The sequence below is a fragment of the Labeo rohita genome, chromosome 15, assembly GCF_022985175.1.
Source record: "Labeo rohita strain BAU-BD-2019 chromosome 15, IGBB_LRoh.1.0, whole genome shotgun sequence".
Taxonomy (NCBI): domain Eukaryota; kingdom Metazoa; phylum Chordata; class Actinopteri; order Cypriniformes; family Cyprinidae; genus Labeo; species Labeo rohita.
The window spans coordinates 2,923,512-2,938,312 of NC_066883.1; the positions used below are offsets into that span (position 1 = coordinate 2,923,512).

The 14,801-nt window shown below is 37.8% G+C and overlaps 1 protein-coding gene across 1 annotated transcript in view; it reads left to right on the top strand.

Annotated features, from left to right (window-relative positions):
• Positions 1–14,801, top strand: part of schip1 (schwannomin interacting protein 1) — a 223,506-nt gene that overhangs the window by 72,171 nt on the left and 136,534 nt on the right. The window contains exons 5-7 of the mRNA XM_051129590.1: positions 5,104–5,165; positions 6,373–6,444; positions 8,064–8,199. Of these exons, the coding sequence (XP_050985547.1) occupies positions 5,104–5,165; positions 6,373–6,444; positions 8,064–8,199 (270 nt within the window). The remainder of the gene's footprint in view (positions 1–5,103; positions 5,166–6,372; positions 6,445–8,063; positions 8,200–14,801) is intronic.

Sequence of the window (14,801 nt, forward strand, 5' to 3'; positions counted from 1 at the left end):
GATGAAGGTCTACCGCGGCAGAGTGAAAAAAAGGTCAAATAAAAACTATTTTACTTCAGTTCTCTTTGACAGTCCATACTGTCATCTTCATGCAATCCAGTTTTTGTGTCCATTGTGGGCATGTTGCGATAGTCTGTGTTACCACCGGTTTGGTCACTTGCCCACCGTGGCACCGCCCCATCGTCATTTAGATTTTTTTATAGTAATAAAAATCATTTAGAGACCAGACAGTACAATTACAACCTGAACGTGGCTGCATGCAGTGTGCTGAACAGTTGCATCACAGATCCACGGCAGAAGTCAGATTTCATTTATCACGTGTGGAGAGTGAGTCGCGCTGACGAGGTAAGAAAGGATTTAGTTTTCGAAATGAAATACAAAAGCGCCTGCTATAAAAATATTTGGTATTTTAAAAGGCCTGTTGACTGTTGCCGTTTATCTAAAAAGCTCTTATTTATTTGGTTCCACTGTGTTTGCTGGTTTTTATTTTTTTATAATTAAACCTTGACAGTTTTCTGTTATTTTACATTAGGCCTATACCATGGTGATTTTTAATTTGTTTAGTTAAAAAAATGTATCATTCTATGTTTAATATAAGTGAGTTTGTCATACTGTTTTGTTGTTGTCCATTTAATCAATTGACACCAAATTGCCACTAATTCGAAAGTGAAAGTAAAATTCGCACTGGCATTTACAAGCTCTTTAAAAGCAAAGAAAAGGGTGGAAAAGAGGCAAAACTCAACGTACTACCCCCAAACCCTCACCTGTTAATACAAGTATTAGCAGTGTTGTCACATGCCGATTTTCTTTCTTTCTTTGGGCTTTTCGGATTACAAGACAGTGCAAAACACAGTGTTTGCTAGCTATTGTTTGTTTACGCTCATAGCACAGTCTGTCTAGTCCCGCTGTATCGATGACAGCATGCACGTTGTAATGATAGCATGCGATGAATGGTCAGGTAGCCTCATGTAGTCTGTTCACGACACAATAAGATTTTTATGAGTCAAAATTGCATAATCTGACATAGCTCCAGTAGGTAGCAGAAAGTCTTAATGAGCGATTCATTCAGTCGTTCACTCAACTGATTCATTCAAACAGCTCATTCGGAAACCTAGCTGTCTTTATGAATGAGTCATTGAATCACTGACTCACTTGATTCGTTCAAACCCATGGATTCATTCAGTAATGAATCACCACTGTGTGCTGATCAGAGAGGCTCAACAGTTCTGCTGTGGCTTTGTTTGGAACAATTTTCATTGGTGAAACTGAGCAAAAACAGACATTACTATGTCTAAAATGTAACACAATATTAACTTGTTTATTGGACTGTTGTATAAAATCAACATCAAGTTTAACTTTGGTGCAGATATTAGGGAAAAGTGCTGGCAAACACTTTTGCTGGTGTGATATTGCTGAAGTATATCATATGATATAAATATAAGGGGGTAGTTTATTTTTTGCACTCATATCCTGAATTTTAGGCTCATATAACTGCATTCTAATGGACTTCATCATGCAGTCAGTCATCCTGCATTGTGCAAACGTATTAAACGTATTAATCATTTTAACTGTGTTATTTTTTCCATAATTTATATTGCATTTGTATTGTCTTCAGAACATCAAAGTTAAGTGTAAATCAGAAAGTAAAATCTAGTTCAGTTTGCTGTTGTTCTTCATCTCTTTGACCCTTCCTCTCTCTCTCTCTCAGTATGTGCAGCTGGCTGGTGTCCAGTTTAATATCGTACAGCCAGAGGATCTTTTACTCAAAACACACACACACACACACACCTGTCTTCATCTCTCTCTCTCACCTTCAGAGTCTGTGCTGCTTTATAAAGGGTCACCATCACACCTACAGTGAGCTCTACACACACACACATAAATCGCTCGTGTAGTTTCCTCTCTAATCAATGCAGTCTGCTTGGAGTTGCAAAACCCAAAATGAATATAGATTTGCTGTCCACTTGCGCACTAAATTATGCAAAGCATTGTGTTTTATTTCCTGGGTCTTGTGGCTGTTTGTGTGAGTGAGGAACGCTGTGGCTCCGCTCTGACCGTACATCTGTAAACACACTGGCTCATTATCACACTCATCACACTCACTGTGACATGAGAATCCAAACCCACAATTCGTCTCCCTTCTTTGAAATGTGGTGCAACTCTATTACACACACACACACACACACACACACACTAGTTGAATAGTTGAATTTTCAGCATCATTACTCCAGTCTTCAGTGTCAAAACAACAGATTTTTTTTAAATAGATATCTTTTTAATATTATAAATGTTCATGTTTTAAGAACAATGTTGGTGTGTAAAGGAGTTTTATGCTGGGATGATGTATTCAGGTGCTGTCTAGTTAGGCAGCTCACCAGGGTTTGGAACGGAGCTGCTGTACCGTCATTTCCTCAGCGTCACACAGAGAGACTGATATGAAAGGACAAGAAACATGGTCTGAAATCAGTTCCTGTTCACAGGTGTGAGAGGAGAGCTCACGTCTTGGCTCACTGGCGTCTCTCTGCCGTGTGTTGTGGGGGTTTGGAGGTTGTGTTTGGCTCGGAGTGGGCATTCATGCCGGCACAGAGACTGATGCTGCTTCACAACTACACTAACTAATCAACCCACCGACCAACCCTCTCCACAGCTTCTCTATCAAACACTTCACTGGCGGAGAGCAGACACTGAACTGATTTTAGCTTGTTATTTTCATCTGAAGATCTCGGTTCTTATCAATATCACCGTCTTCTCCTGTAATTGATAGAGAATGACAAAGAAAGACCTGAGAACACTAAACTGAAAATAAGTTGGAGTAAATTCTCTGTGTGTGGTATTTCAGCACAAAATCGTGCATTTTATTCAAGTCATTCCACGAAACCGGTACGATTTGAGTCCCTCTGACCTTTTTAAGTGTCTTTTATCTAATGGGTCACCAAAATCTATTTTTAAAACCTTTTTGTATTAATTGAAATGTCTCCCTTAATAAGGTTTAAAAACATGACATACATTTGATCTTTATATCAGAAATTATCTTGTGTTTTTCCATTGACACCACCTGTTTTGTCATGTCCCTCATGACCTTCTACGAAAGTGTACTTGGGATATGAATAATAAAATGAGAAAAAGGTCCATACATTTTGTCATTCTGTGGTTTTTTGCTGGTAATGTTTTTTTTTTTTTTTTTTTGATTATTTATTAAAATCATATGACTACAAATCATTCTATTAATAATGAACTGATCCTTATGTGACATCATTAACAGGAAGTGACATCATATAAGTCTTCTGAACAACATTGACAGACAAATTACAACCCTTTATAACATAACAAATAAAGTGACTTAAGAAACTAAAGACAGAAACTATTACTTGTAAAAATGATCTGTGATATTTTAACAATATGCATGTTTTCTTAATATCGTGCATGTCATGTGCTCTCCTGTTATTCACTACATTTAGAGCAGTGGCCATTTAGAGCAAAAATCACATGAGATAAAGTTATATTTAAAGTATATATTTAAATGAATTATTATATTTGATCAAGAGTCTTTTACCACATGCATATGTTGAATGTAATAATGTCCATGTTAAAGCTGTAAAAAACAACTATTTATATGTTAAGATATGTTTGTCTTTTCAACCCCGTTACTCTAGTCTCAACCCCGTCACACCTACATTTTTATTATTTTTGTTATATAAGTTTATGAAAAAGTAGTTTAATGTTTGTTGAACTCATTCTGAAATATTCAGGGCAATCATAAGAATAATGACTTTAGTTTAAATTCTAAAGTTAAGTCACTTCTTTGATCAAAAATGATGAGGTTGTTGACATAAAAAGTTCCATTTCAGGCTTTAGAATAGCAAAAGTGTGAGATTTTATGTAACTTTTATATTTGCAAATACTGAATTAGTGTGAGGGACATCTGATGTTGATTTCATTACAAATACATTTTATAATCATATTCAGAGAGCTCCCATAGTGTCCGTAACAGGGCTGAAGACTAATAGTGCCCATATCTTAAAATAATGACCAATAATAATAGGGATTTGATGCCTGAGATGGAAAAATATGTTTTTCTGGAAGTTAAATACGTTAAATTAGTTAAATTAATGTTGTGGGGTGTTCAGAAAAGTAATCCATTTGTGGTAAAAAATCTAAAAATGTGTAAGTCCAAAATGTACCCGTTTCATGGAATGACTCATTCACTAACCATCTGAAATCTCGTTTAACAAGACTAATACTCTGATACAGTGCTGTGCCATTAGCATTTAATAAAGTCACTGGCATCTTATTCAACACAACACATCTCATTTATATTAGGCTCATTACAGATTGTGCCTTACTCACAGAACTCAGCACTATTTGCCTGCCGCAATTAATGGTGTGCTATTACTGTCAGGCTGTAAACAGAATTTTATGTAAAACAGATATTTGTATACATTTCCTATTGATCATAGCAGCAGTAATTTGAGCATGTGAGCTTGAGATGAAGTCTGGAGCACATTCAACATTTCACTGAGGCGATCAGGTCTGAATAATGCTCTAGGCTCAGTAAAGTATGACAGATCGTGGTGAGCTGGAGAGTTGTTTTACAGATTGGAAATGAAGGCTTCATACTGGTTATTTCAGTAGCATAAAAAACAAAATGGTTATTCAAACTAGGAAGAGATTATAAAAAATCAAGTGTTACTTGCATCTTCTTTTGTGAACTTTGTTGTTATAATGATGAGAAAACTGAACTGAACAGCTGAACAACGTTCTCCACGATGACAGATCAAAACACATTGGACATTGCATTCATAAGCACACCAGAAACGTGTGTTTGATTGGTTATAATAGTCAACACTGCAAACCGCATGTAGGAAGAAATCACAATGCAGTATGAGCAGATCTACTGTAAATGTAATGCTTTAGTCGACACGTTTATTCACTTATACATTTCACATCGATCATGACAGTTTAATTGTGCCGGGGCATTTTTGTTCATTATGGTGGCAGTTTTGCCCCAAGCTCTCCATTAATTCTGACTCTGGCTGTGGAAATGAAGAATTCTTCTGCTGATTTTATTGTTTATACTCTATTTCACTTGTCTGTGTTTCTCAGGAGGATCTCCAGACATCCCAGAGGATAAAGTGCTTGAACGACGGAGGATATGTGCTGCAAAGGTGAGTACTGCGTGCAAACATGAAACTAGAAGAAGCTGGCAAGACAATGTAGTTTGTATTATGAATGAACATTATTTTGATCTCAGTGTTGATGTGAGGACTCCCTCTAGTGAGCAGCTCAATGTTATAAACAGAACAGATTTTGTCCTTTTAAAATAAATGAAACTGTTAAAGGGAAATTTCCATGGTTTCGCATATCACAAACCTGTTCTCTAACAGTTCATCCCAGTAGTTGAATTCCAGTGAGAGTCTGGTTGGGATGACAGACAGGATTCAGAGCTGTTTTGGTAGACAGAAACAAACCTTTTTGAAGCTTTGAATCAAATGAGCCATGCTTTGCAAAATAAATCACTGTTTCAAACAGTGTTTGTGGGGAAAACAGCACACGCTGGTGACACCTACTGGTAATAACTGTGTAAATGCAACTAAAACTCAAATCAGTACAGCTTTTCCAAATCCATTGCAAAGGTTTTTTTTTTTTTTTTTTTAAATTAACATCCTCAAATACCATATATATATATATATATATATAAACAGCTAAAATTAGCCTAAGCTGGTTAGTCATCCAGCCTAGTTTTAGCTGGTTTTAGAGGGATTTTGGCCACTTCTTTAGCTGGTCAGGCTGGGAGACCAGCTAAAACCAGCTACTTCCAGCTTAAACCAGCTAAGACCAGCCAAACAGCTTAAACAGTTCTTTTCTGTTTTTGTTTTTGTTTTTCAGCAGGGGTGTTTGTATAATATTTGTAATGTTCTTTTATTAATTTGCAGGGCTTGTTTTGATTGTTTCCTGTTGAAAAATGTCTTGTTAAAATGTCTATAAACTGATCAAACTAATCTGAGATCAGGTAAAAACCATACACGCTGGTTCAATAGCTCGCAGCTGGTGGCGATTAGTGATTCATGGGTTCACAGAGATCATTTACTCAAAGAACTGTTAAAGATAAGAGGGGAAAATGTCATTGCATGTGTTTGTGTGTTGTTTGCTTGTTTATCTTTGCGTGACAGTGGAGCTGTATTCGTGAGAGAGTGGAACGATACGGTTTACCACCATCTGTGTTCATTTGACTGTGAACTAAACAATATTCACTTTAAATATGACTGAAGCTGGTAAAAAAGTTGTCAACATGAAACGCTAAACAGACTTAAAAAAAATGTACAAAAATGAATGGTAGAATGTGCTTGTTTTGAGTGGATGTGTTTGTTTCAGTCATCAGATGGCGACTGATGTGGAGAATAACATCACAGTGAACACACATCCGCTGGAGACCACAGTACTGATGTGAGTGTGTCATCAATATCACATATTACTTATACTGTACATATCACGTTGCCACATGTTTACCATTACTGCTATTACACTGTCATGGGTGATTATGGACATTATAGCATCACTGGACTAAGTTATTGCTATCGCTTTATCATGGTGTTCCTTTATTAACAATGTTATATATCATTGTAATCAGTTGTAGCTACTGTATTTCATTGTTATATGTGATTGTGGTATTTATGGAAATAACTCACAATTACACAATTTTCATTTTAAACATAACATACTTATCCAGTGTTGGGGGTAACGCATTACAAGTAACACAAATTATGTAATCAGGTGACATTTTTCAAAGTTACCTTTTTCAATTAAGTAACAGCAGTTACTTTGTTTTCTCATGTATTGACTGACAGCTCTCGTGTTGCCATGTTGGGAGAAATCGCTATGTGAACATGATGTTACTGCAGTTCTAGACTAATAAACACTCACAAAAAACAGATTCAGTATTCCTCAAAATGAATAAAAACAGTGAAATGCAAACTCAAAATAAGACACATTTACATTGTCGTTTAGCAGACAATTTCATCCAAAGTGACTTACAAATGAGGACAAAAGCAGCAATCAAAACCAACAAAAGAGCAATATAAGTGCTGTGACAAACCTTTTTGCACTTATTCCCAATTTATTAACCAACATTTTTGCTGCTGACCTTTGATGATCCAATTAGACCATACTAATAAGCAAAAATTACTTTAGATAAACTAACGGTTGTGCTTCTTTTTTTTTTTTAATCGCTGAAAAATGTTGAATTTTCTTCTTGTGCATTCTACTGTACAGACGTGAAGTTACTTTTCCTTCAACCTGAGGCTTATTCATTTCACTTTGGTGTGAAAGATCTTTTACATTTGCCAAAAATAGAACAATTTTATATTAAAAACAAACAAGCAAGCCCTGCCCAGATTTAAAAAGTATGTCTGGCAAACAATGCGGCTCTCACACTACACATCATGTTCTAAAGCAGTGAAAAATACATCACGGAGCAAAGAAGAAACTGACAACACATAGACAGACAAGACACGGCAGGTTACTTCTGGTATGAAACAAAATCACAGCTTTAAAATGTTGTCATTTTTTAAGAAATTCAAACAACAAATACCGTTTTGTGGCTCTTTAATGTGTCATGGCAGATCATTGTATCGCCTTATTAGATCAACTGACACGTGAACCGATGGTCTTTTCTTCTTTACTTAAAACACAAAAAAACATGAATGAACATCGGAAAGTGTTTTTTTATTTCAAATGCAGAAAGATGCCAATATTAACAATTTTTCTACTCTCCTGTCTGATTTGTCAGACAGAATGGCGGATTCTGCATTATGATTGGTCAGATCGCCTGTCAATCAAGCTGTTTGCAAACGCTCAATTACCTTTTAAGGAAAGACACCTTAAAATAGAGACACCACTTCATAAGGTGTCCTTGATACAGTCTAATTGTATTTTTAAAGGGTTTGATTTATTATTTTTTGCTTGAAATTCTGCATAATTTACTGTTGTTACTATAGCAAGTACAGTACATGTAACAAGCATAATGAAGCATAAGCTAACTCATTATTGCTGGTGTTATCCGTCAGCATCCAGCATGACTGGCGAGACTTCCTGCAGACACAGGATATCCTGGAGAAGAGAAGCCCCTCCCCTCCCTCTCTGTCCTCAGACAAGATGAGCACATCCATCAGCATGAACACCCTATCAGAGGGCAGCACACCGGTAAGCCCCGCCCTCTTTTCTCTTCCACAGGCTGATGGTGTAGATGCAGGAGCTTGAGGTGTTTGTGTGGTCAGGTTGAGGTCAGTTTGGTCTTAAGTTCATGATGAGTGACTTCTACATGCTTTGAGGAGCATCAGATGCCTTTGATAACGCTTGTTTTTTGACATGTTCCCTGGTAGTAATCACAGTATTATTTGACGTACATTGGATTTTCTTGTAAATAGGGATATGAAGCAGTGTTCAGTTCATTTGTTTATGGCTGTTTTTACAATATATGATACCCTGGACCACATTAGGATGTAAAGATCATGTTTCATAAAGATATTTTTTTATGTCCTACCATAAATATATCAAAAGTTCATTTTTGATTAGTAACGTTTTATGAATATAAATGTGGACTACTGTTCACATAAGTTTTTATTACCTACTTAATGGAATGAATGTGTGCAATTTTGGATGCAGCCTTGGTCTGTCAAGTTGAAGGAAGTAGATGCGGGTTTACAAGGAAGCTGTTAATGATGGATGAGAAGTTGAAATCTAAAACCATGTGAGGAGATCAGCCAATTAGCACAGAGATCGTATGCATATGCAAGTCTAAAAGAAACAGCACACACTTCAGTTTTCAATGGTTTAATTTAGCAAAGGTCAGAAAAAGGGAGCAAACTGCTCATAAAAACTAAACTTGGAGTGTTTTTTGGAGGGGACTTACATTACTATTTATAATTATGACTTGAATGACTTGAATGTTTCCTGTGTGTGCTGATGGTGTCATGAAGATGTGAGTCTAATATGGGCTGATGTGATGCTGCAAGGATTCCACTAGAGGTCAGTATGGGGCTGTAACTGTAATGCTATAATCATCATCACTTATTTTCAGTCCATGAGCAGACTGCATGTATTTCTCACTACAGTTAATTTGTTTTATAGCTTTTTAATGTGTTTTTGAATGTTGTTTAATCTTTGGCTGAGGGCAGACCCATCTTAAACATGTAAGCGTCTCCCTGTCAGTAGAGCACACTCAACACAGTGAATCCACTACATGGTTCAAGATGTAAACGTTGTAAAGAAATGACAGTTTCTCACTTTACAGTTTATTTCTTGATTAGTGTAATTGCATTTTGTTGTTCTAGTGTTAATTAAAGCCGCAGATGAGAACAGATAAAGGCACCTCTGTCTCTTTTTCTCTCAGTCTTTTAATTTCACGACACATTAAGTATTTAGAAGCTGTAGACTGCGTCAGAACGAGGCCTCGTGTGTGTCTGCAGCAGTGGCGTGTGTCCGTGGCCTGTCGTGATGCGTATCGATCTGATCTCGCTCTCATTGGTCACTGGTGTGTGGTTGGGGACGTGGCCGATATTAAAGGTTGATTGATACAATTATGATCGGGGCTCTATTCATTAGAGCCGTGAGCGTGATTGTCTGTTCGGAGCCGCTGGGAATAAAGCAACGATTACTGATTCATCACGCGTCCTGCAGCGCAGAGGAAGACGAGGAGAGACGGATGTCCTCGGGATGGAAAGATACGGCGTGCATGACTGATCAGAGATCGTGATCGTTAATTATCGGAAAACGCTTAGGATGCAGCACGTACGTTTGACGTAATGACATCATTTCGACTCAAAAAACTCGGTGTGAGGTGAAAACAAAGCATCTCAGTAGATGGGTGTGGTCCGGCAGAAGCACACAGAAACACTCCAGACATGGCTTTTATAGGGATACAGCTGTGCTGTACAACATTAGAAATCACAGTTTGTAGTTTTCAAAGAAAGGATCAGATTTGGTGGGAGGAGCGTCAGGACAAGTTTGATTCACAATAGAAATATTCTATTCAGTAAAATTAATATCAGATGACACACACAATCCATATTACTTTAAATGATGGTGAGGTGCCACAGTTGAAGCTTTACCATTAGCTTTAACCACTAAATGACCGTCTCCACATGCCCTCAGACTTAAACTAACAACAGAGAGTGCTTGTGATTGGCTAAAACGATTAGTTTGATGCAGTTGATTGCAATTGCAATTGATGCAAATGTAACAGGTAGGGGGCGCTATTGAACAACCACACCACTCCAGTGTGATTGAGATGGGGATCCCAAATTGTGGAGAAGTGTCCCTCACCACTATCCAAATGAATGAATATTACTGAGATGTGCTTACCATAAATGAAGAATGATCTTTTTATTCCAGGCTGGTTGTAATCATTCGCAAATGCCCCCTTCCAAAGACAAGTCTTTTGAAAGTATAAGGAAAAAAGATGCTATAAAAGTTAAATACACACTATAACAAAGGGTCACGTAGGTTCAAAAACATAGCAATCACAGTCAGTTTTCCAGCCACACCTTACACCAAGCTAACCTACTAAGAATATAAATCAGCATTAAAGCAAAGAAGAAAGATGTTTGTTTCCATGGTGACTCTTGCATTTGGCATTCTTTTAAGAATGTCTTTGTGTTCACCGTGAACTCTGAGTTTCAATCAAATGAGTTCTAATCAGCTGAGATTTAATCAAGAGTTCGGGCTTTATGTGACGCCTATCAGCATATCCAGCTGCAGTTAGGGATATAGATGGCATCGACATAATTACGGTGAACGTCCACAAGTCAAATAAACTATGTCCATGCTTTTAGAGTTTTAATCAGCACTCACTTACCTGAAAGAATGTTTCAGTGCTGTCAACTCATTATCATTAAAAAAATGAAGATGAAAAAAAAACATAAGACAAACTGTGTTCCTGCCTATAAACCTACAACATAATTTAAGAGAAAACTATCAGAATTTGTTCTCTTAGCAGCGCAACAAACTATTCCAGAACTATTGTTCTACAATCAGGAAATGGCATGTATGAAGAAGAGCCACGCCTTCTACAACAGCTCCACCAGTCGGCCACGTTTACCTCTGCTTCAAATACCCACTGTGCTGGTGGAGAATCTTCAGTCTATTTGAATTCACTGCAGAGGCCTAAAAGAGTATGGGTAAGATTAACGTCTGCTACACTGCGAGACACATTCTAGATAATGGATTGGGAATGATGAGCAGATTTAAGTGACGACCTGCAGTCCTATGAGTAGAATGGTTAAGGAGTGGCCTAGAAACTAAAGACATTTCTATCAGATCAAATGGCTGAACTAGTAGACCATCTAGAAGAATTTCTACATTAGTAACTAAGAAAGAAAGAATCGTTTTGTGGTTGCCATACTAAACTGGCAGGTGGTAGAACGGATACTGAATCAGGGCATTTATCTTACAAAGAATGCCTCCAAATGGCTTCGGGCACTGGAATAGATAGAGGCTTAGGCACTCCAGATGTTGAAAACCCCAATCTAAAGGGACACATTCTCTTTACCCTTTGTTTTTTTAAAGGTTTATTTTTGGCATTTTTATGCCTTTATTTGGATAGGACAGTGCAGATGGACAGGAGGCAAAGTGGGAGAGAGAGAAGGGGGTGGGATCAGAAAAGGTCCATGAGCCAGGATTTGAACTTGGGTCGCCCGCAGCGAAACGGCACTATGTGTTGATGTGCTAACCACAAGGCTATTGGCGTCAACCTCTTTACCCTTTCTTACCACTACTACTAAGCAAACTATGATTTATATTTATGTATTTATATTTATGTAGCCTTATTTTCTAAAGCTACTTTTTTGCAATGTCTATTCAGTGCTTTAACCCAAACTGTTGTGATTGTGATTACTTTGCAATTAATTAGCTTTAATTAATCAGCAAATCATGTAATTAATTAGAGCAGTGGTTCTCAATTCCAGTTCTCACATACCAACAGTCTGCGTATTTTGTATGTTTCTCTTAGACTTTTGTTCTATTTGGCCATAAGTGCTCTGCAAAGTGGCACAGAATACATCACAGAATATTCCACCATGATTCCAGTTCAAAGCGACTGTAGATGTTCCATTTAAGCAGCAATAAAGTGTGAATAAATTTAAATGTGGGGTCCAATGCTATTTAATGCCCATCATCGTGTTTCGTTCAGCGGCGCTGCACAGGACTTGCTAGAAAAGAATGTCTCTATCAAAGTCTGCTTTTGGTTGTGAGTGTTTAGCTTCCCCAAGAACCCAGCGTTAGGTGAACAGTGGATGCTGTTTTTTTTTTTTTTTTTTTTTCACGGCAGCAACGAGGTTTCAAAAGTTTTATGAACAAGGCCCAGTTCAACGCTGAATTTGCACATTGTTTGATACTGAAAGATACAGCACTTCCAGTGATAAAGGATCCTAGTCATGATATGGAACTGCAGGCTGTAAGTGAAACAAGTGGCATGTTAACAAATCAGGCATGCTTCCAGGAGCTTGTCTTTTTTCAAAGAGATTCGTAAACCTGCATCTTTCTATGATAAATCTGATAAAACTACAGACTTCTTGGAGATAAAAAGGATGCAGTACTATGCTATAGGTACTCAAGATTAACATGAGATTGGGTGAAACTGTGTGTTATGCCCCCTTTAAATTGCATTTATTTACAGAGGTATATTATATCACGTAACTAATAATTTTCATCTGTGTGTGAAGATGCTACAGCACAAATCTGCAAATTAATGTTCCGAAGTAAAGTAAACGTCAATGGATTTCCCATGCTCAGGGAGTAGGGAGCAATGAACACTGTGTAGGGACCATGTCATTCAGAACACAGTTCATGCTCGTAGCTCTCTTCTGACAAGCTGGTTATCAGATTCAGGTGTGTTAACTAAGAGAGACATGCAAAATATGCAGAGCGTGGAATCACCAGGCCTGGAACTGAAAACCACTTAATTAGATTGACCCCAAAATAAATAAGTCAACAATGCAAGGATCTTTCAGCAGTTTTAGATGAGCCTTGCTCCAAGAAGGGACATTGCCAACTGTTGATGATTCCACCATCTGGAGAACCAACTCAGTTGGTCTGTCCTGCATTAAACTGGACAAAGGAACAGTGGTGCCTGGTGCAGCAGATGTGGTTTCTTCTGTGGGATTTGGCAGGAGTCTAGAGAGCACATCAGCCTAATTAAAGAGGGAAAACTGGGAAACCTAGCACTGTTCAACTGCTCCCAACTTTACAGAACTCCAAACTTAGTTCTCCCTCACTGGTCTCAAACCTCACCAGACTTTCAACCCAGAGGCTCTTCCCTTAATCACCAGACTGCTATTGCTTCTAGACTACTCCTTTCCAACTCTTATTACCCCATAATTTACCCCATAATAATCTCATAATTTTATTATACACCCTTCTTCATTTTATTCTTGTTCTCTTCTTTCAATATTTCTGTCACTTACTTTCCCCTGGTCCACATCTCAAAGTTCTCGTTAATGCCTGGGGAAGGGTGATTTTCTGAGAGGGAGGAGGACTGTAATCAGTCAGAGGAGCATTGGGAGGCACTCAAGAGGTTAAGGGAAGACCATTCTATTTTAATTAAACCAGCAGATAAGGAGAATGTGCTAATCATCATAGAGAGGGAACAATGCATGAGGGAGGTGAGTCAGCAGGAGTTGTTCTACAGCAATTGGAAAGACCCATTTAGAAATCTATGGAGATTTACAATTGAAAGATTGAGGGATTGTACAAAATGTTTCCTCACAAAACAAATCCATTATATAGCATGGTTCGATACACCTAGATGAAAGAGATTTTACATTCCTCCAAAAAAGGAAGACCAATAGTGACCAATAGTGTCAGACTACGGGAGTGAGAGTTATAGAGTGGCAAAGTTTATAGACTTCCATCTGAACTCACTATTAACAAGGCACAAGAGCTATTGGAAAGATACCTACCATTTCATAGAAAGGATAGAGAACATCAAGCTGGCTCACAGAGGGAGATTTTTAATACTGAGTCGGAATGGCAGCAGTGCTTCCAAAAGAAAACTGCCTGCAGACTATTTTAGATAGCAGGATGATGTGTGTGGGGTCTAAAAATACACAAAAGAGGAGTTTGTGAAGTAGCAGACATTAAACCAACATCATGGCCCCGATCAAAGTAAAGCAATGCCGAAAAGATCAAGAGGTAGGGAGGTTAAATAGTCCAGGACTAATGGAGAACAGAGAACAGGTGTGAGGGGAAAATGAGTCCAGACAGAGGATTATGGGAAATGCAGTTTATGAGAGAAGGAGTTAAAACTCTGAGGATGGAGCCCTCTGGTGGCGGTCTGGAAAGAGAGCAGATGCCATGGCTGATACAGTTAGAATTAGCCAAACAAACAGGGTCTTTCAAATCACGCTTCTTAGCATACATTTACATCTGACACTATGTTCAAAATCTCTTTATAAGTTTCAAACACCTGAGTTGATTGGTCAAACTCCAGAGTGTGTTTATGGAACCAATAATTGTAAGAGAGGTTTGGGTTAATCAGCTGAGAGTTCAGGGTTTATATAACAGATAGATAACACTGCCTTTTGGAATACCAAATCAAGACACCTTTATTTATGTAGAGCTTTATACAATAGAGGTTGTGTCAACTTCATCAAATATAAGACAAATCCAAATTCTGTGTCTTTATTTAGCTCCACTCAGTTCATTGTTGATTTAGCTCAGTTCAGCAACGGTGTAAAGTTCATCAATTTTACATCAAGTACAGTTCTGCGATAAGCAGCTCTACTGAAGACAGTAGTGTCGATATTCAG